Source organism: Pipistrellus kuhlii, unplaced genomic scaffold (assembly GCF_014108245.1).
Source record: "Pipistrellus kuhlii isolate mPipKuh1 unplaced genomic scaffold, mPipKuh1.p scaffold_m20_p_1, whole genome shotgun sequence".
In the NCBI taxonomy this organism is placed as follows: Eukaryota; Metazoa; Chordata; class Mammalia; order Chiroptera; family Vespertilionidae; genus Pipistrellus; species Pipistrellus kuhlii.
Window position 1 is genome coordinate 162066909 of NW_023425404.1, and position 22295 is coordinate 162089203.

The window sequence follows — 22295 nt, forward strand, 5'->3', positions numbered from 1 at the left end:
TGTGACCAAAAAAGAGTATTGGTATTATTTCACACCACTAGTGTGAAAATCAGTTAGGGTTGCAATCATTTCAATTGTGTTGCACGTTCCCGGCTTGATGTGATTCACCCATTGGAGATGGAGCTAACTGCAGCTTACTCTGTTCCAGGCGGTGTGGTTACAGCAAGGCAAAACAAGACCCAGAAGAGGAAAAGATGCATTTTCATAATGGGCACAGTAAGCAAATTGTAAAAACTCAAAAGTGCACAATGTCAGGGACAGATTATTATTATGGTGTGTGTGTTTTTTTCACACACAAGATTTCTATTAACTGACCGAAATATTTATTGATTTAAAAATGTGTTTTGTTACATTTCTGTAAAGCATATAAGGGTGGGGCACTGCGGCTGATTCTAAGCAACAGAGAGATTGTGTGCTCAGTTCTTTAAAACATACTTTGATTATAATCATTAAAATAAAAACTTTTTGCTTAATATAAAGCTTTTATTTTTCAAACCAAATATCTAAGTTAATAATAAACACTAGCAATATATTCAGTAGACATCTGTTGTTAAGTCACACCACCAGATGACAGGGATGAAATTTCTCAGTATTTTTTTTTGCAGCATTATAACAGGACCTTCCCTGAGCAGATCCTGTGGCAGCAACCTTGGTTCCAATGACTTGAATAGTCCTGTATTTTTAAGAAATGCAAAAATTAAAGTTTTAACAATGAGCTTTAAAAATTAGTAAATAGTTTCTAATTAATGGCATTTTAATATGTTCCTTTTGTCATTAACATTGCAGCATGAGCTGTTTCATCAAGTAAATGACAAAAAGTGTTTCTTTTATTTTTGTCGCTATTTTGTGCCCACTAAAGCCAGTCACTAAAGCCATAAGTCATGATGTAAAACATTGAGTTCATTTCCATAATATCGAGATTAATCTTATTTATCCTAAAAAAAAAACAACACTGTGAGGCAGATGTTGGTAGCTTTTAAATACGATGAAACTGAGGCTCTTGGAACATAACAGTATGTGGAGTAACAGGTAGAGTGGGAAGTAGAGCATCTTTTCCTTTTGACTGTTCTATAAGTCATATTGACAAAACACCTGAAAATGTATTTTAAATTATTTTTTGTAAAACCAAAAATCAGTCATCTCTGATGATAATTTAAGTGGGATTAAGACTAACAAACGAACAAGTAAACCATTAACATTTTATTGTCCCCTTTAGTAAAGGAAACTCTCTTTATTTGTCTCAGAGACTAACTCTGTAAAACATTGGTGTTGAATGATGCTTTTACTCATATATATATCACCATGTGTACATTTTCGGTACCTGCCAGCTATTCAGATTTCAAAATTATAAAAATGACATAGCTGAACAAATGATTCCTATAATTCAGGAGAGGCTCTGTTCTTATAGCTCAATACACTTATAGGGATTAGGGATTTAAACCACATCATTTCACTCATCCAGCATAAGCACTTGTATTTTAATGCCCGTTTATTTTCACAGTTAAACTGCCAGGAGTAAGAACTTACATTGATCCACATACCTATGAGGATCCCAATCAAGCTGTCCATGAATTTGCCAAGGAGATAGAAGCTTCATGCATCACCATTGAAAGAGTGATTGGAGCAGGTATCACAGTGTGTTTAAATCACACTTTTTAACTTGTGTTTAATGATAAGATTTAATGTAAATGTAATATGTCATTATTGTGATCTAATACCGAATTTTTGTGTGTTTTTTAATTTTAAATATGTTTTTATTGATTTTAGAAAGAGAGGAAGAGAGAAGTAGAGAGAGATAGGAACATGGATGAGAGAGAAACATCAACATAGATTGGCTGCCTCTTTCATGCCCCCTGCTGGGCATGTGCGCTGACTGGGCATGGAACCAATGACCTCTTGTGCATGAGTGGATACTCAACCACTGAACAACACTGGCCAAGCTAATACAAAATGTTTTTGATCTTTTGTAACTGACTCGCTCTCAAAGTGGTATATAATTAATCATATTTTAATGCTACCTTCTGTGTAGCTCACATTTCAATCAGCAAGTGTCCAGCTTATGAAATAAAAAATAAATAAACCAGCAATATATTCAAACATAGTGCTTCACCATCTACTGTTTGTTTTTATACATATACATATATAAGCTGTAATTCTGGAAATATTTACATAATTTAAGCACCCGGTTATTCTATTTATGAACATCTCTTCCTTACAATTGTTTTCCTAAAAAAAGATTTGTCCTACCATAATCTTTTCTCCCTTTCTCTTCTCATTAATGGCACTACTAGAATAGAAGGGAGAGGGGGGGGGGAAGGAAAAAGGAAAGTATTTAAGTCAATTCCATTTAATTTTGTTGTATCATTTCCATTAAGTTTTTTGTTGGTGAGATGGATGAAACCAATAACACTGATAGTGTTTTATGATTACTTATAGATTATTGTTTCCAGTGCACCATTTATCTCTATTAACATTGGTAACAAAGTTTGGACTCCCCTGTTAACTCTGTTTCATCTATACCTTGATATTCTGAGTGCTTTTTTTTTTATTTTTTTTATTACTAGAGACCCAGTGCACAAAATTTGTGCATGGATAGGGTTTTACGCCTGGCCAGCAATAAGGCCTAATATGTGGGGTAACTGGTGGGGTGATCAGGGGACCCTTCTGGCACCCACCTTGTTTGACCTGGGGCCTGGAGGCTGGGGACAGTGCCTGCATTGAGCATCTGCCCCCTGTTGGTCAGTGAGCATCATAGCAACTGGTCGTTCCACTGGTCAATCTGCTGTTCAGTCTATTTAAATAATAGGCTTTTATTATATAGCGTTAGATTAAGGATTTCAAATGACTTTGTATACTTTTTTCTATTTTTGTCATAAGGTGAATTTGGTGAAGTTTGTAGTGGACGTTTGAAACTTCCAGGAAAAAGAGAATTACCTGTGGCAATCAAAACCCTTAAAGTAGGCTATACTGAAAAGCAACGTAGAGATTTCCTGGGTGAAGCAAGTATCATGGGGCAGTTTGATCATCCTAACATCATCCACTTAGAAGGTGTAGTGACCAAAAGTAAGTACAACCGCAAATTACTAATGCATGTGTGTATGTATCATGAATATCTGGGTTTCTTCTATTAGCTTATTAATTTCAAGGTTGAGCCATAGTAATGTTATTAATAATTTATCTAATATAAGTAAGAATTGTCCTGTATGTAGATTCTGATCAAAGCTGATCTTCAATAAACTTAAATTTTTATTTATGTTTTTAATACATATGTATTAACTCAGTTACCATTAATTCAGCACCAGAGAAAATGTATCCAGTTAAAAGAAGCAGTAAAGGTACTTTTTATTTTCTCCTGGCTCTTTCACTTTTTATTCTAATGAAATATTAACTTCAGATTTTTTATTGAGGCATTGACGTTTAACATTTAATAGAATTACTATAACCATAGGTGCCCTGCTTTTTTCAGAACCTTTTAAGTAGGTTTTACAGCCAGATGTGTTTTTTTATTCAAACTTTTTTCCCATCGAGGTATTTTAATAGTTCTAGGGAAAGCAACAGTCTCAGAAGATGGTGAAAGTTTCTTAAGACTAATTATTTTGTTAAAGCAAAGCAGATTTATACTAAGGAATATTTAGAAATTTCACATCTCTTTTACATTTCTATGAATGTCTTGTAAATGTAGTCTTGTGGTGAACTTCCCAATATAAAGATTTCAAATAACTTTTTAGTCAGCCAACAAAGTATTTAAATGGCACATAACTGAGGCTTTTATGTTCTTTTAACCTATTTTTTTCTTTGCCAATTGTATTTATTCTCATTGCTTTATCATTCAAGACCTATGTTTCACTTACTAAATCATCTAAAAATGTGGCAAAGAACATTATTTAGTCTTTCTTTCAAGCATTTGTTCAATTTCCAGTTCCTATTAATCAAGTTTTAAATTATGTGTAATAATTTAAACAATAAAAAATTACATATGTCAGATATGCACACAAGCAATGTGTATTTAATAAATGTTCTCAACCAACAAATTTTAATTAATAAGATATCCATTTACTCCATGTAACTTTTAAAAATGGAAAAACAAAACAACAAAAATTTTTATATAACAAGTTAATACCCAAATCATAATTAAGTCACAATGGTCCACAGATAAGACTGCAAAAACCTTCTCAAAGTTTGAGCAAAAGACCACAGCAGAAGTATCAGGGTGATAATTGGTTGAATTTAAAAAAAAATGTTTTTAATTTTATTATTATTTTTTTAAATTATTTGAATCTTATTGGGGTGACATTTGTCAACATAAACATGTTGGTTTCATGTGTGAATTACTAATTTACAGAATCTGTAAATAGGACCATGTGCCCACCACCCAAAGTCAAATCTCCTGTCACCTCATGTTAGGACCCCTTTCTTCCCCCACCCCCTCCCTCTGGCAGTCACCACACTGATATTTGTGTACATAAGTTTCAATTTTATATTCCACATATGAGTTAAATCATATAGTTCTTAGCTTTCTCTGTTTGACTTATTTCACTTCCCATAATGTTCTCAAGGTCCATTCATGTTGTTGTAAATGACATTATTTCATTCTTTTTTATGACTGTGCAGTACTCCATTGTGTATATACACACCACATCTTTATCCAGTCCTCTATAGTAGGGAACTTTGGCTATTTCCAACTCTTGCCCACCATGAATAATGCTTCAGTGAGCATAGGGGTGCCTATAACTTTGTGTTTAAATGATTTCGAGGTTTTAGGGCATATACCCAGAAGTGGAGTTTTAATTTTCAGTACATAGTTCCTAGATATTTTATTCTTTTGCTTGAACTTTTGAATAAGCCTGTATTGCTACGAGAATGTTTGACCAGATGTTTCCAAGAGACACACATCTCCAGTAAGAATGCCCATAAAGGAATGTCGCATAGGAATAAAATAATCTGCAAGACATATGGTTTTCTTCAAAACTTAGATGTTTTCTCCTCTGTTGAGTATTCACCCATACATCATTACCCCCTTGGCAGCAACTCAGAGTTTATTGCTGGAGCAAGAAGAGCAACCTGAGGTCTTACAGAAACAAACAAAGAAAGGTGGAGGGCAGGGTCAACAGAGAGGCAGATAGGGGTCAAGTACGATTACTTTTCGAAAGAAATAAAATGAAATAAATATTTTATGAGCTTATACATAGGCAGGAATATATGAAATAAATAGGCAGGAATATATGAAATAAACAATATGTCCACACGTACAATAAAATGAAACTACATTTTGAATTTCACTATAGTTTATCTGATAGACTATATGCTATAAAGGGAAGGACCTTGAAAGGATATTAGTGATAGCATAGGGTGCTAGATACCATAGGAGCTCCAATCATAGTAACGACTGAGTAATGTCATTTCCTATGCAGAAATGGTCTTATCTAATGTAAAATAGTGTTCTTAAGGATAGCCATAGTAAAATAGCATGCTAATATTTGAAAAGTTTTATGTTTTCATATCATCTTTAATATTGGGCTAAATATAACGTCATCAAAACAAATTCTGACTATGACTTCCTACTACCCAGGATAAATGTAAAACTCTTTAGGCAACCAATCTGCCTTCTGTAATAAGTTAATGTAATGTTTAGAACTGTGCCAGATTACTATTACTATGATGGAGACAACACTGTGTAATGGTCAGGAACATGGACTATGGAGCTAGCCATCTGATTTTATTTTGGTTCTACCATAACCACTATGTGACTGCACAAGTTAGTTAAACATTCAGCAACCTTAATTTCTTCATCAAGGGCATGGATAAAGAATATCTCCTAGTCATGTTGTAAAGATGACATGAACACAGGTAAAGTTCAGTATAGGCATGGCACAGAGTGGGTACTTAATTATTATAGAACTAGGGGCCAATGCACAAATTTATGCACAGGTGGCATCCCTTTGCCTGATCAGCGATCATGGCTGATTGGAGCCCATCTCACACAATCGTGATTGGGACTGGCTGGCTGTGGGGAGGGACCATGGGAGGTTGGCCTCATTTAGATATTTAAGTGGATATGGGGAAGTTCAGAGCACAGTAAAAAAGATAAATACAAAAGTAATTATATATATATATATATATATATATATATATATATATATACACACACACACACACACACACACACACTTATGCCTAAGAGACCATTATGATCTAATGACCAGAGGACCTGCCTGTAGCACTGACTACCAGGGGGCAGATGCTCAGAGCTGCCCCCTGGTGGTCAGAATGTCCCCACAGCCAACTTTCTGCAGCCAGCCATCCACCTGTGGTCCAGTTCCCTCAGTTGGCTGGCCGGTCCCCATCGGCCCCAATTGGGACTGGGTTGAGACAGCCCCAATGGGCCCTGATCACTGATCAGGCCAAGGGACACCACCTGTGCATGAATTCATGCATGGGCCCCTCTTTCTCTCTGTCTCTCTCTCTCTCTCCCTCTTTCTCTCTCTCTCTCCATACATACACACACACATACACACACACACACATACAATATGTGTGTGTGTATATATATATGTATGTATATATGTATATGTGTATATGTGTATATATGATACATTTATGTATGTATATATAATACATTTATATATGTATGTATATATACTTTTTATTGATTTCAGAGAGGAAGAGAGAAGGAGAAAGAGATAGAAACATCAATAATGAGAGAGAATCATTGACTGGCTGGTTGATTCCTGCAAGCCCCACCCTGGGGATGGAATCCACAACCTGGGCATATACTCTGACCAGGAATTCAATTGTGACCTCCTAGTTCATAGGTTGATGCTCAATCACTAAGCCACACTAGCTGGGTTATCTCCATCTTTTTAAGTGAATGTATCAGATATTAGTCGGCAACATTCAAAGTTTATTAGAATTAATATTCACCTACTTATTATTGAACTTGTGTGAATGGAACATGACTGAGATAAACGAAGAGAACTAAACTTCACAGAGAAAAACAACTGAATTTATCACATGCATTATATGAACATGAAACCTTTATTTATAGAAGCAAGTATCAATATCAACAAGTGATACCTAAATTCTGCAAATGCTAGCCTATAATAGTATGTACTGTGGTTGAAAAGGTGGTTTTTAAATGTCCCATCTCTTAACCAATTATCTTAGTTGATGTTTCTTCCATGAGGTTACACATATAAGTAAAACAAAATGTAAAGATTTTAAATGTCTCTGTCTTTAATTTGTGTTCTATGTGAATTGAAATTGTATTTCCCCTAATGAATGCAGCTCTTGATGCTCAACTTAGGAAGTCTTCAACTTGTTTTTAATTTACCATGTTGCAACTCACTTTATTTGTGTCCTTAATTTCATGCTTTCTGATCTGATGCTAATTTATTCAACAATTATTTTCAACCTGCAGCACACAGATAATGAGACATAAGTACAACTGAATCTTGTGGTTTTTCTGATTGGAGCTGAGATAGGGTGTCTGAAGTAACACTCCAATGTATGGTGCCATCGTGAACCTTCATCTTTTATGTATAATTGGCCTATGCTCCATAACCATGGGTCCTCATTTAGATTCCTTCTCTGTTTTCTTGTTAAACAGGACCCATCATAAATAGATACATATTCAAGAGAGGCTTCATGACACATGATGTAAAAAACCCACAAAACCTGGCTTAATTGATTCATTGGCAATGAAAGATGCTTTAATGTAATATCCACAGTGCCAGTTTTTACCCTGTAAAAAGATTCAGGAATAAAATTAAAAGCAGAAAAATATAATTTTCCATTGCAGCATCCTTAGTTTAAGAATTTTACCTCACCCATGGAAATTATTATCAAAATTGATTAGATGAATATTTCTATTGAATCTTAAATTATTCATTGTTATCTTTCTTAAGCAGAGATCATATAAAAATAAACACTTCTTTATAATTAATAAATCAAAACATTAGAGTAGTGGTTCTCAACCTTTCCAATGCCACAACCCTGTAATACAGTTCCTCATGTTGTGCTGACCCCCAACCATAAAATTATTTTTGATGCTAATTTATAAATGTAATTTTGCTACTGTTATGAATCATACTGTAAATATCTGTGTTTTCTGATGGTCTTTAGAGGAACATTCTATAAATTTTTAATTATCTTTCAAATATAGTATTTTATTCACAAAAAGTTACTTTTGTTTTCAAGGCTCTTATTACATATTTCCCAGGGCTATCTCAGCAATCTACAACTAAGTTTTACATTTTGGTATTTTCCTGTGTTGGTTCTTTCTACACCTACGGTTCTCAGGTAGATTTTACTAAATCACCGCTCTCTTCTCATCACCAAACAAACTAATAAATGAAACAGAATACAGACAAGGGTAGGCAAAAGTTGGCTGGTAGTTGTGAGTACATGAAACACAGATTTTATTCTTATATTATTTAATTATTAATTATAGTATGTATTTGTGTTATTTGTCTTATTATTGTCTTAGTATTTGTTTTGTATACTTAGTATTTATCTTTTGGCAATGATGGCTATAATTTAACCTATTTCTGCCTATCCCTGTGTACTTTGTTACCCTGTTACACTTTAGCTATATCTCCACTTCTTTTCCAGAGTGTTTCTATATGTTGTTGTATATTGCTCAGCATGGGCAATATTTCACCTGTTTGTTGAATGAATGAATTCTTAGTTAGAGGCAATCTTATAAACTCTAATTACATTTCTCACACTATACATTATATCCTAATTATAACTCTACATGTTTTATATTTGCTGCACAAAAAGCTTCTTAAAAGTATAATGTTTATATTTCCCCCACATACAATGTCTATCACAGGACCAGAGATATTAAATAATTTAAAAAGAACATATATTAAATAAGCGAATGACTAAATTACAATTATGTAAGTATTTAAAACTATCGATAATTAAAGTAATATAGAGTTTTATTTTAATTTTTAAAATTTTATTTTATAACTAGAGGCCCAGTGAATGAAATTTATGCTCTGGGAGGTGCAGGGAAGTGTCCCTTAGCCCAGCCTCCTGGACCTTCTCCAATATGGGACTTTTCAGGGGATGTCTGACTACTGGTTTAGGCCCAGTTCTGAGCAGCAGTTGGACATTCCTCTCACAATCCAGGACTGCTGGCTCCTAACACCCACCTGCCTGCCTGCCTCCTTGTCCCTAACTGTTTCTGCCTGCCAGCCTGATCACCCCTAACTACTCCCCTGATGGCCTGATTGACAGCTAACTGCTCCCCTGACAGCCCAATCATCCCCAAATGCTCTCCCCTGCTGGCCTGATTGCCCCCAACTGCCATCTCCTGCTGGCCATCTTGTGACAATGTGGAGGTAGCCATATTGTGGCAGCCATCTTGTGATGACATGGGGGCAGCCATCTGTGACAATGTGGAGTGGACATCTTGTGGCGGCCATCTTGTGATGATGTGGGGGTGGCCATCTTGTGACCTGAGGGCATGAGGGTCAATTTGCATATTACCTCTTTATTATATAGGATGCCATAGGTGTTTTAGAAAACAAAATCCATTCAAAGGAAATTGCCTGAGAACCTTTTACAGAATCTTATATATAAGTTATTACTACTACTTACCATTAACATTACTTTAATAATTTACTAAACTTAATGCTCTTTCTATATTACTCCTTTAATCTGCACAGTATTGCTATCTTGTGGACACTAGTATTTGTTCTCATCTTACAGATGTGCAAGATTAATTTTCAAGAGGTTAAATACCTTATCCAATGTCATAAAACTAAACATAAGATAATGTCAGACTTTAAAACAATTCCATATTACTCCAAAACCCAAACTCTTAAAACAATGTGTACTGTCAACCTCATGTAATCCAGCATGCACTTGAGCAGAAATATTTATTCATTCAAAAACTTTTAATTGCTCAACTAATACATGCTTATCCCTATTAATCAGTGAGATCCAGGAGAGATGAAGCAGCCTGAGTTCCTGACTTATGGAGCTTACCTTTATGGGTGAGGGAGGCATAAACTGAATGAACATATGCACTTATATTATAAGAAATGGAGAAATTAAAGCTAAGCTATGATATTAAAAATTGGTTCTATCTAGGGTTGGTGATTCCTATTTTCTTTAACCTGTTAACCGAGCTAGACCTATAAATACATCAAACATAAACACTATCGGGAACGGGTAGGACATATGAATACATCCTTGAAATATATGTTGCGCCCTGAGAGGGACGGTATATATTTTTTGTAATCTTTTTTTTTTAATATATTTTATTGATTTTCTTGCAGAGAGGAAGGGAGAGAGATAGAGAGCTAGACACATCGATGAGAGAAACGTTGACCAACTGCCTCCTGCACACCCCCCACCAGGGATGTGCCCGCAACCAATGTACCTGCCCTTGGCCGGAATCGAACCTGGGACCTTTCAGTCGGCAGACCAACGCTCTACCGCTGAGCCAAACCATCTTTGGCTGTAATCTTTATAATTGTTTGTAAAATTTATAATTTTTTAATTCGATGTTTCCATTTTTTTGTTGGTATTCTTTTCTATTTGTAATTTTGTATTTTACTTTGTGCTTTATATATAAATAAACGAAAAAATATATATTTCATTTATTTTAATTAAGTATAAATAAATAAAAATAATAATATAAAATTATGTCCGCTGGGTGTGACGTACTGACACGTCCTAGTGAAAGAGTATGCGCCCGTTGTACATTGCGTAATTAAAAAGGGAACTCCCCAGTTAACAGGTTAAACTAGAAAGACCTCTCTAAAAAGTCTTGATTAAGGTAAAAGTGCAAACCTGTGGGAGCCACACCAGGGTCCCCAGATAATCAAGAAAAATGGGAGCACAGAGGCCTTGTTGTCAATACACCAGAATGGCCAAGGTCACTCTGAGCATGAGCCTAATTGGGGTGCCAAGGCCAACATATTATTAGCCGGTGCAAACACACATGGTACACTGTGCCCTTCTGTAACCCAAATGATTGATGTCACTGTTAGCAACTAGCCTTCTTTATCTCTGGGGTAATATACAGGTTACTGACTAGAAGGAGTGTTTGTGTGTGAAGAAGTTTGCTAGAGAGAGCAACTGGGCAGAGCAGAGAAAGAGCTCAGGAGAAGCAGAGGCAGCAGACACAGAGAATGTGTGTAGGAGAGAGGAGAGGTCAGGAGGAGCTAAGACTGGTATTTCTACTTGTAAGGATAAGAGCTCATGAAGAGCTCATATATAGCTACCATGTTAATCAGCCAGTGTGCTGAGTCAGAGAGGCTGGAGGAGCTACTGAGCCTGAGAGTTTAGGTACCACTATGATGTGAGGCAGTGAGTCTAGGGGGCAGCATGGGACTTCTCAGTTAATAGCTGTGGGTACATAGACTGATGCTGCTTTGTAGAAAAGATGTACGTGTTAACCAGCCAGTGTCCAGCTGCCTGCCTCGATGGAATTTACTGTGGAGAATTGTCTTGTCTGATGGCTATTTGGCCATTAGCTTCTGCAATAAAGACTCATTCTTATACATCCACAACTTCTCATGGCTTTGCCATCTAAGACCTGGTGTCCTAGGAGGCCCAGCCCCAGGCTGAGGAGCTTGGGCCCAACTCCTGTTACTAGTGAGCAGAGGATAAAGGAGGAACTTGGCCTAAGTTCCCAACAGTTAGTACATTGGGCAGGGTTTGAGAAGGGACCTACTCTGTGCTTGGCATAGTCGAATGGAAGGATTTAGAAGAATCTAAGGACTAAAAACAACTCAGAGCAGCATGCTGAGCAGTGCTCTGGCTCTGCTCTGAAAAGACCTTACAAATACCAGGCGTCAGAGTATTAAAGGAAGAAGGACCAGCAATGCTGAAATTCAACCTGCATGGAATGTTCAAGAAATAGCAAGATGGTCATTGTTGCCTCAGTGGAATGGATGAGAGCAGTATTGGAAGAGCTTAACTTAAAGATGTAGGAGGAGGATAGAAATGTAAAAAGTCTTTGGTCCCTGTAAAATCAATTTCTTAAAATGAACTTTGGAGCCTATGGAGCCAAGATGGAATGGGATCTGATGCCTACATTAAATGGATCAGTCAACCAGGCTGCTATGTGGAGTGTAGGAGGTAGGAGCTTGTGTTTAAGCAGGGAGCAGTGGGGAGGCCCCTGACATTATTCACACCCCATCATTGATTAGATCAGGGCAATGGTTGAATTCTGTAGATTAAAAAAAATTTTTTTAATTGAATTTTAGTGGGAGAGGAGGAGAGAGAGAGAGAGAAATATCAACAAGAGATCAAAACATCAATTGGCTGCCTCCTTCTTGCCCCCACCAGGGATTAAGCCCAAAACCAGGGCATGCACCCTGGAACCAAACCTGCATGGGACAATGCCCAACCAACTGAGCCACACCAGCCAGGATCAAATCTGTAGATATTTTAAAGGCAATCAAAATATGGCTTCTTATGGACAATGGGAGTACAGAGTGTGAGGAAAAGAGAGGGAGCCAATGATAACTACGCATTATTTGTCCAGGTACCTTGAAGAAAGGAATTGCTGATTATAGGGAACAATCCAGAAGGAATAAGACTTTGGTTGGTAATCAGTAGTTCAGTTGTGAATAAGTTCAAGTTGAGATGCTTATAAGCACCCAGTTGCACATGTTGTGTATAAAATGTAATTAACCTTTAGTCCTGAAAAGTATAACTTGAAATGTTTAAAGACTGATTATGCTATGAACCAGTGATAAACCGTGATGGAAATAAACAACTTTAAAATTGACATAAAAACAGAAGTGAGTTCATTAATTTGGTACTTTGTTTTCTTTGTTATGGCATATACAGAGGTTTAATAAATACACATAAAATAATTATTAGAGATTTATAAGTGCTCTTCCTGATAAAATCTAAATTCTAATCATCTGAAAGAATATAAATCTATGGAAAGAGATTTCCTGACTCATATATTGACTATTAGTAAATTAAAACATCTGTTTTTAAGTTATTTTTATTATTAATAAAACAAAACTGTCAGATTTGATAATTCGTAGAGTCCTCACCTCCTGTGAAAAGTCTATAATTTCTGATTTCATAACTAACTATTATTCATTTACACTAATGTCAGAACACTTCAACTCCATTTTTAATATTAGAAATGAATATTTAATGGAAAAGTTTATATCAATGTAAACAATATGAAATAAAAGAGAAAAATATGTAAAGTTTAGATTTTTTACCTATAGAAATTTCTACCATTTGGTGTTTTATGCTCCTTTTTCAGTATAGGCTTTAGATTGTATCATATTTCCCAAATTTTACAATTATATAAATATATATGTGAGCATATACATTTATACATATACGTGTGTTATTTATGTATGTGTATATACATACATATACATATACATATACATATACACATACATAAAACCTTCCTAAAGTGTTAATAAAAAAGGACCATAAATGAATGAAAATATTTGAATATTATTCTAACTGTACAGTACTTTGCCTCCCTCCACCTTACCTGTTTTTATTATAAGCACAAGATCCCATTTTGTGGTTGGCTATTAGCCATGAATAATTGAATATTTGCATTACCCATGTTTCCTTTGGGAGAAAAGTTAAAAGTAATTTCAAATAGCTACAAGTGTTACTATATTATATGGTATACAACCCAAATATAATGGCATAGTGAACTACATACACAAATATAAGCACTGGCTTATTTTTAATTATTTATAAATATTGTAAATCATTTTATAGCAAACCCCAGTGACAATTATTTTCTAGTGATTCATGAAGCTTCTAAATCAAATGCTCCCTTATGTCTTAAGTGGTGTCATGAGTTTGTTGGTGAGTTAATAGTTTCAGAAAAGGGAGTGATATCAATGCAAATAAAATAATAAGCCATGATTTAGCTGCAACACTTGTGATATGGTCTAGTTCAGTGTTTCTCAAAATGTAATGTGCCTCGGAGGGTATTGTTAACATGCATAATCTGTTTCAATAGATAGGATTGGGCATGACATTTGGCTGTTCTAACAAGCTCCCAGCTGATAACTGTGCTGCTCGACAGGGACCATAGTCTGAAAAATCAAGGGTAGATCCACATCAACAATTCCCCAAAGTTTGTTTCACCTACTCTGAGATCTTACGGAAAAAGATTAAATTACCAAAAGTGGCTCCCTCTCTCCTCTCTTGGATTTGTGATGGACATTGGCACCAAAAATCACGTACTAGTGAAACAAACTCAATTTTTAAATTGTGTTAGGAAAAACACACACATAAGAAATCTACCCTCTTAAATTTTTAAGTGTTCAGCACAGTATTATTTATAAGCACATTATATAGTTATTTTTATAAGTTTCCATACTGAATAACTGGATGTCTTTTGTGATATCACTTTTATAGAATTTTGATAACAATTGAAACACTGTATGCATTGAACAACAATTCATCCTTTCTCCCCCCCCCCAGCCTCTGGCAACCTCTTCTTATTTCTGCTTCTATGACTTTGATTACTATGGCTATCTCATATAAGTAGAGTCTGAAACCATTTCACTATAGAACACATCGGAACACTCTCAGCACACACAGACACACACACATCTATCTATCTATCTATCTATCTATCTATCTATCTATCAAATGACTAGAGGCCCAGTGCACAAAATTCATGCATGGGTAAGGTCCCTAGGCCTTGCCGGCGATCAGGTTGTCCAGCCTGGCGCAACTCAATTGCCAGCCCTGTCGCTGCCACTGCCAGTCACCTCCCTCTGCAGGCGACCAGCAGGGTTATGGCAGGGGGAGGGGGTGAGGGGAAAGCCCACTGGCACCCCCCTTGGCTGGCCTGGGGCCTGCAGCTGGGGGCAGCTCCTATGTTGAGCATCTGCCCCCTGGTGGTCAGTGTGTGTTATAGCCACCAGTCATTCCACTGTTCAATTTGCATATTAGGCTTTTATTATATAGGATTAGAGGCCTGGTGCATGAAATTTGTGCATGGGGGGTGCGGGGGAAGGTTCCCTCAGCCCAGCACCCTCTCCAATCTGGGACCCCTCAGGGAATATCCGAATGCTGGTTTAGGCCCGATCCCACAGGCAACCCTCTCACAGTCCAGGACTGCTGGCTCCTAACCACTTGCTTGCCTGTCTGATCACCCCTAACTGCCCTCCCCTGCTGGACATATTGCCCCTAACCACCTCTGCCTCAGCCCATGGCTCTTTCCAGAGGATGTTTGGAAGATGTCCTGTCTAATTAGCATATTACCCTTTTATTAGTATATCATAAATGTAAGAACATATTATTTATTGAAAGAAGCTGAATTCCCACCAGACCTGTCATCAGTGATTGAATAGTTTGGTATGACATAGTCATGATTACCAAACTTGTATTAATACAAAAGAGTAAATATTCATAAGATGTAAAGAAAAAATTTCAAATTAAAATAAATATTTTGAAATTATAGGCATAGTATGGAGAAAAGGAAAACAGCTTTTATAGTGATGGACATAAATTTGATTCCCAATTTTGTTTCTTACACAAGTGCTCTAATCAGCCAAAGTAATACGTTGAATCTTTCTAAATTTTACTTTTCTGTCTTTGAAAAATGTATTTTATCATATCATTTTTATATAATTTTGATAACAATTGAAATTATTATGCATTGCAAAGAGTAGAAATTAAGTCAGTAAATTATAGCTTTTTTATAATTATCAATAATGAATGTGAATTCCACAGAAAACATGTTTTATTATTACTTAGACTCTACTTGGACTGGGTCTCCAATAAATGATATACAGTAATATAAAAGCTCTGGTCCGTGTTTAAAGTCATGTTTTGACATGCTGTATGAGCTCTCTTTATATGAATTTTTGATAACATGCTTTCAAAATTATTGGCAGATCTACTCTTTGTATTTCAAGCTGGGTAATGGAAAATGATTCATACAGTTTTATTGAATTTACAAGGACTAGAGTAAGCCATGCTAATTATTGCTATGTCATTCTTGCAGGCTAGCAGGAACTGAGACAAAACATAAGCCAAAGTAAATACAATTAGCATTAAAATGACTCAAGCATGAAATATAACCAAATGGGTCCTGAAGTCTCTTAGTTTTTGTCTATAAAAAAGTATCATGCTTGTTTGCGAGCATTCACTTCAATTGCTTCACCCGTTTTCTGAAATATGGGAGGTGTTTTAGATCTCTATCATATTTCTCTAATAACATTTTTGTTATTGACATAACAACCTGCACTGTCATAAATAATTAATCTGACTTTTACAACCAGGTGATGCTAATTATAAAGTATTACAGGATGAATACCAGGAGTCCATCTCGCTAAAAAGTAATATTTTTTTTTCTTTCCAAATGTATATTATTAAATGTTCATGAGATTTCTTATCAGTTTCTTCTCTTTAGAGTAGGGGTGTCGAACTCAATCAGAGAAGGGGCCAAAATCTAAAATCCAGCCTAAATCGCGGGCCGAATGGTTTACTGAACAGTCATAAACTGTCATTGTGATGGAAACGCAGCGAAGTGCAGTGATGACAGCGCGGTGCGGGCCACATTGCAAGGCCTGGCGGGACGGATTTGGCCCACAGGCCTTGTGTTTGACACATGTGCTTTAGAGTATAAAGTCTTCCTTCTAATCTCAGTAACTTTTGGTTGAATTTAAAGGACATATTTATCCCCAAAGAGATATTTTTACATGGGGATTCTATCCAATTCCTGTTCATTAGACCTTGGATGAGCAGTAGCAAATATCTACCTCTGAACCATTATTGTAAGAAGAGAGTCTACAAAATTAGAGGGTAGGTAGAAAAAAATATATATATAGGCAAAGAGAGAAGGAACAAAGTTTTAGAAGTAGAACTATAGAGAACATGGCAGAGATGTAAAGAACTTTCAGTAGAGTAAGATTAAGCAATGAAGATTTTGCTTTGATGGATAAGGCATCTGCTCCTGTGGTAGGAGCTGGGATGTGCCAGTGGAGCAAAGCTAGTCCTGGATATCTGCTAGAATTCAATTCTTCCCATTCTTTGCAATGAGATAACTCCCTCAATTAATTTCTGTAAGTGACAGAAGAAATCAGAATCAGAGGGATTCCTAGAATCACAGGCTGATTACAGAAAGTGTGGGCCTTCTTCTGATTTGACCAAAGCTACTGTTTGCGGCAACTGCAATGCCCTTTGGCTCTATTAGCTGTACATTTTTTTTCAATGCGGTTAATCTTCACCTGAGGATATTTTTCCATTGATTTTAGAGAGAGTGGAAAGGAAGGAGGAGAGAGAGAGAGAGAAAGAGAGAGAAAGAGAGAGAGAGAGAGAGAGAGAGAGAGAGAGAGAGAGAGAGAGAGAGAGAGATGTGAAAGAGATTGGTTGCCTCCCACATCTTGATCAAGGTGGGGAATGATCCTGCAACCCAGGTGAATGCCCTGGACAGGGAATGGAACCCTTCACCCTTCAGTCTCCTGACTAATACTCTAACCAAAGGGAAGCACCATCCAGGGATATTAATTGTAAATTTATTGACATACATCTATTGTGTTTGATTAACCCCCAAGTGCCCTTGCTATTTGCTTGCTTAACTTCATCCCTGGATACTTCTGAATTCCCAAATGGGGCAAATGAAAGGGTGCTGTCTGATACAACAGGGTATTCTAACATATGGCATGTGTAATTTCTATCACATAGTAATTGTGCCAAAGCAGTTATCAAATATGTTAGCTATCCCCTTTGGGGAATATATGTTAATTATGGACTTTTAAAAGAAAAGGGACTTTAACATTAACAAGACTGAAATGGGCTCTGATAAGTAAGAATGGGACTTAAGGAGACCCAAAGCGGAAATTTTGTCTATCTTAGAGTTTGTGTGAAGTCCATTAAGACGGGTGTGACAAAATCATTAAAATAAGGTCAAATTGAAGTATTTCTCTATCCCTGAACTTAGATTACATATATACTAAGAAGAAAAAAAAACACACATTTTATAATCTTTTCTACTCTTGTGGTGTCAGAGTCATTTACAAATGCAATATGAATCTTAAAAAAACAAAACAAAAAAACAACCTACAAAGATTGTATTTCCAGTCGGTTTTAAAATCAGTTTTCCCCAACTCATCCCCTGTCACTTCCTGATTTACAAAGAAAAAAAATCCAGAGTGCTTCAAAAAAATCAAATATATGGCTCTATTTGAACTGGATGGGTTCTTTCATGACAAGATCCCTTGGCACATGCTGCCTCTTCTTCCTGGAATATCTATCACCTTTTATTATATCAGTGAACCCTTCAGGCTTCAAATTTCATATAGAATGACATCTTCAGTGCATATTCTCTGCATATATGATGCTTCACCCAATGTAGGCATCTATAATTATATGCTAAAATGACTTATTTTAGACAAATTTATTTTTATAACTTTTATTAACTTTAAAAAGGGATGAGGAAAAACCTGTCTGCCTTTATAATATACTTGTCACATTCCATGAAAAGAATATTGCTCCTAAAATATTTTAAAAGAAGGTAATTACCTGAGTGAGGAACAAGACTAATCTACCTCAGTATTCTAAACAGTGAGTTTTAAATGACTTTGGAGTGAAAAATCCTTTTACTTTCGAGTCATTCCTTATTTATAGGTAATTGTGTTACTGTCTATATCTCCTTACACTTCTGGAAGATGGTGAGTGGGTAAGCATGCAATTTCCATTTCTGTGACTTGAATTAATCACTTCTCAAGTAAAGTACAGATGTCCTTCTGGGGAATGCCATTAAGTTAATTATAATGCATTCCATGATTGTACAGGCCTTGTTTTTCCTTCATAATGCATAAAAGTTAATAGATGTATATGATAGTAATTTTCCTGTCATAAAGTCTCCTTTTACTATTCTCAAAATAGTTTAAATTAACACTTAAAATTTATGTAGTATACTTTTATTGAAGAGTAAAGGGGCATGTTCTAAAGTAGAATGAGGTTAATGAGAAGTGATAAAACTAACAACCGTATTTTAAGTATTTTCTCTTTTAACGAGGTTTTTTTTTTTTAATCTTGTATTTTCCTCCTATAACACAGACATATTATAAGCAAAGTACCATCATTTTATGGGAGATCAAGTATGATTTATTCTCCTAGCAACTAACATATAGCAAGGAAGTTAACCCACATGTTTAAGTTTATAAAATAATAATACACAGCAAATTCTTAGTTGTAGGTACTATTTTAAGTTCCTTGGAAAATTATATGACTTGCATACTAACAAAAAACCCTATGACTTGCATACTAACAAAAAACCCCATTTACATACTAGTTATAGCGATGAGAAAACTGAAACACAGAGATAGGAATTGATATGCCCAATATCACATAATAGTGATTGATATGGGGTTCAGAGTGCTGCCCAGCTAATGTCAAGGCTGTGTTTCTATATCAGATATGAAAGGACCCCTTCCATCAGAAATGATGATTGCAAGAGAAGTTTCTGGATAGCAAAAGGAATTAAAACAGCATTTTGAAGAATAAAAATCATTGGATTGATAGAGATTATAAGTGTGTGACAGAGGGGGAAAGGGAGGCAGCTATAAAGTAAGAAGTTACAAGAACATAGAAATAAAAATACAACATATAGTACTCGAGGGATCATAAAGCAGCAGCTAGATTGAATCAGATATTTTATTGAGAATTTTAAAAAGATGAATATATTCACATTGCTTTGCTGGATATTAATTTTTGGTACATTATATAATTACATCTATTAAAATGATATTTATTAATCAACTTATTGTCTACATAAATTGATTTTTATATTGACAATTAACTATATCAATCTGTTATTATTCTTGTGATCTTGACCCCACCATTTTACTAAGATATCACAGTGTTGTCAGGAATTTATTTGCTACACAGAGGATTTAAAAAAAATAAGGACATAGCCATAACCAGTTTGGCTCAGTTGGAAGAGCATCAGCCTGCAGACTGAAGGATCCAGGTTTCGATTGTGGTCAAGGGAATGCACCTTGGTTGCAGGCACATCCCCAGTGGGGGGTGTGCAGGTGGCAGCTGATCGATGTTTCTCTCTCATTCATGCTTCTAACTCTCTCTCCCTCTCCCTTCCTCTCTGTGGAAAAACAATAAAATATATATTTTTAAAAATGTATATACTTTGAAACACTAATACAAACTTACAGGTAAGCTTTTTCTAGATAAAAATACTAAATAGAAAAACAGTAGCTGATCCATTGTTTTCTTTTCAGGTAAACCAGTGATGATAGTGACAGAGTATATGGAAAATGGCTCTTTAGATACATTTTTAAAGGTAAGAGATTAGAGGCAAATTTAATTGTTCAGTGTTATTTATATATTGATAATGACATTGAAGTTAAAATTGAGCCACTTTAAAGCTAAATTTTAAAATGGATAGAAATACCTGGAGTGAGAATAATTACACTCCAAAAAATTAACTTTGGTTTGAATTATTTTCTTTTCAGAAAATTTATAGAAATTCAAATTATGTGTGTCTACAGTTTTACATAATTATATGCTACTTTGCCTTAAAAAATGAAAGAAAGAGGAAAGAAAGAAGAAGGGAGGGAGGGAGAGAAGGGGAAAAAAACAGAAAGTAGAAAAAGAAGCTTGAACAAATATTTAACTTTCTTAAAGTACATATTGTCAGGCAGAGCTAGGAAAAACGGTCTCAAAGCTTCATGCTCCTTATCTACAGTAAGGGTTAAACAGGCTTATAACCCATCTGAGGCCGCTTGTGGCCCCAGAGTCCTCATGTGGTAATAGATGGTACTAATCCTATGTTGTTCAGTCTGTGAGTCTCAAAAAATTTTTTTTAATGTATAAGTTCTTCAAGTTTTAAATGATGTAACACATCTGCAGGCCTGCTTAAATCTGTAGGCTGGCAGTTTTTCATCTTCCTCAACGATTATTGCTATGGGTTAGAAAAGGTGATGGGAAATGGCATTAATGACAATCATAAGAGGGACCCGAGCATTGAATATGACATCCGCCACTGACAAGGGGGCTGCTGTCAAATTCCCTTACGCTCTCCAGATTCTGTTACCAAATTTCTTAGATATATCTTCTAGTTCCCTCGTCTCCTAAAGTCACATCATCTTCTTCTTTTGTTAAAATAATCATTAGGTGAGCCTTTTCCTGTATGTGTGTGCAATGAATTGAGTGCCCCTGAAAAAAGACTGCAAGCTTCTAAGAAATGTGAATATCTTCTGGATCATTCCTCAGCCATTCCCCTTCCACCTGCTGCTGAAAAATCTCCCTCCATCTCCTCTGGCCATTTCTTCTTTACAACAATATGCCTGTTGAGCTAGCTTCCTCTAAAGCACCTCAAAGATGTGCAGTGTTAACCCCAGGCAACCACCAGGCTGCAGTAATGAACACACTCCTCTGATGACTGAGAGTAAAAGAATTGCAATGCAGAGAAGGACACTTAAATGGAATTTTCCATAAGGGCTTTCAAAACCTTGACCTGCTTTGACCAAGGAAAGAAGTGATGAATATTACCAACTAAACTATATATTTCCAACTTTTTTTGTTCTCCTTCACATAGAATATGCATATGAATTTGGGGATAGTATTAATTTGGGATTGAATGAAAACCCTTCCATATCATCCCCCCCCCCAGTAATTGCTGTGGCTGGACTAACAATGCTACATCGTCTTTACAGAAAAATGATGGGCAATTCACTGTGATCCAGCTGGTTGGCATGCTGAGAGGCATCGCTGCTGGAATGAAGTACCTCTCAGATATGGGCTACGTGCATAGAGACCTCGCTGCGAGAAACATCTTAATCAACAGTAACCTTGTGTGCAAAGTGTCTGACTTTGGACTTTCCAGAGTCCTGGAAGATGATCCTGAGGCAGCCTACACTACAAGGGTAAGTTCTAACAGAATGCATTTCTGACTCCCTAGACTAGAGGCATTTAATATTTAAAGATTTTAAAGGAAATAGCAAAAAGGGTATTTCTCCAACATAGGAAAAGGGAGAAAGAAAAGAAGGGGGTAGGGGAATAAAAAAATCCAGCTGATGCTCCTTGTTAGATATCAGAAAATTCACCTATTAAACTCAGATAAAAAAGTATTTACCTAATGAGTCTCAATACTTTACTTTTTTCATACAGATACTGAAAATAAAAATAAAAAGATAGTTTGAATTTAGATTGTATATAACAGTGTAAAAATCATATAAAATTTTAAATGTAAAAAATAGAGAATATCTCATATTAAAAGCAATAAATATGTTATCTATATGTGTACAATAAATATGAATATATATACATGGATAGCATTATGTGGTGGCTTAAAC

The 22295-nt window shown here is 35.8% G+C and overlaps 1 protein-coding gene across 7 annotated transcripts in view; it reads left to right on the forward strand.

Annotated features, from left to right (window-relative positions):
• Window positions 1–22295, forward strand: part of EPHA5 (EPH receptor A5) — a 299923-nt gene that overhangs the window by 250176 nt on the left and 27452 nt on the right. For all 7 annotated transcript variants that reach the window (XM_036415115.2, XM_036415125.2, XM_036415123.2 and 4 more), the window contains 5 exons: window positions 149–216; window positions 1502–1627; window positions 2878–3063; window positions 20220–20281; window positions 21657–21866. In XM_036415115.2, coding sequence (XP_036271008.1) covers window positions 149–216; window positions 1502–1627; window positions 2878–3063; window positions 20220–20281; window positions 21657–21866 — 652 coding nt within the window. The remainder of the gene's footprint in view (window positions 1–148; window positions 217–1501; window positions 1628–2877; window positions 3064–20219; window positions 20282–21656; window positions 21867–22295) is intronic.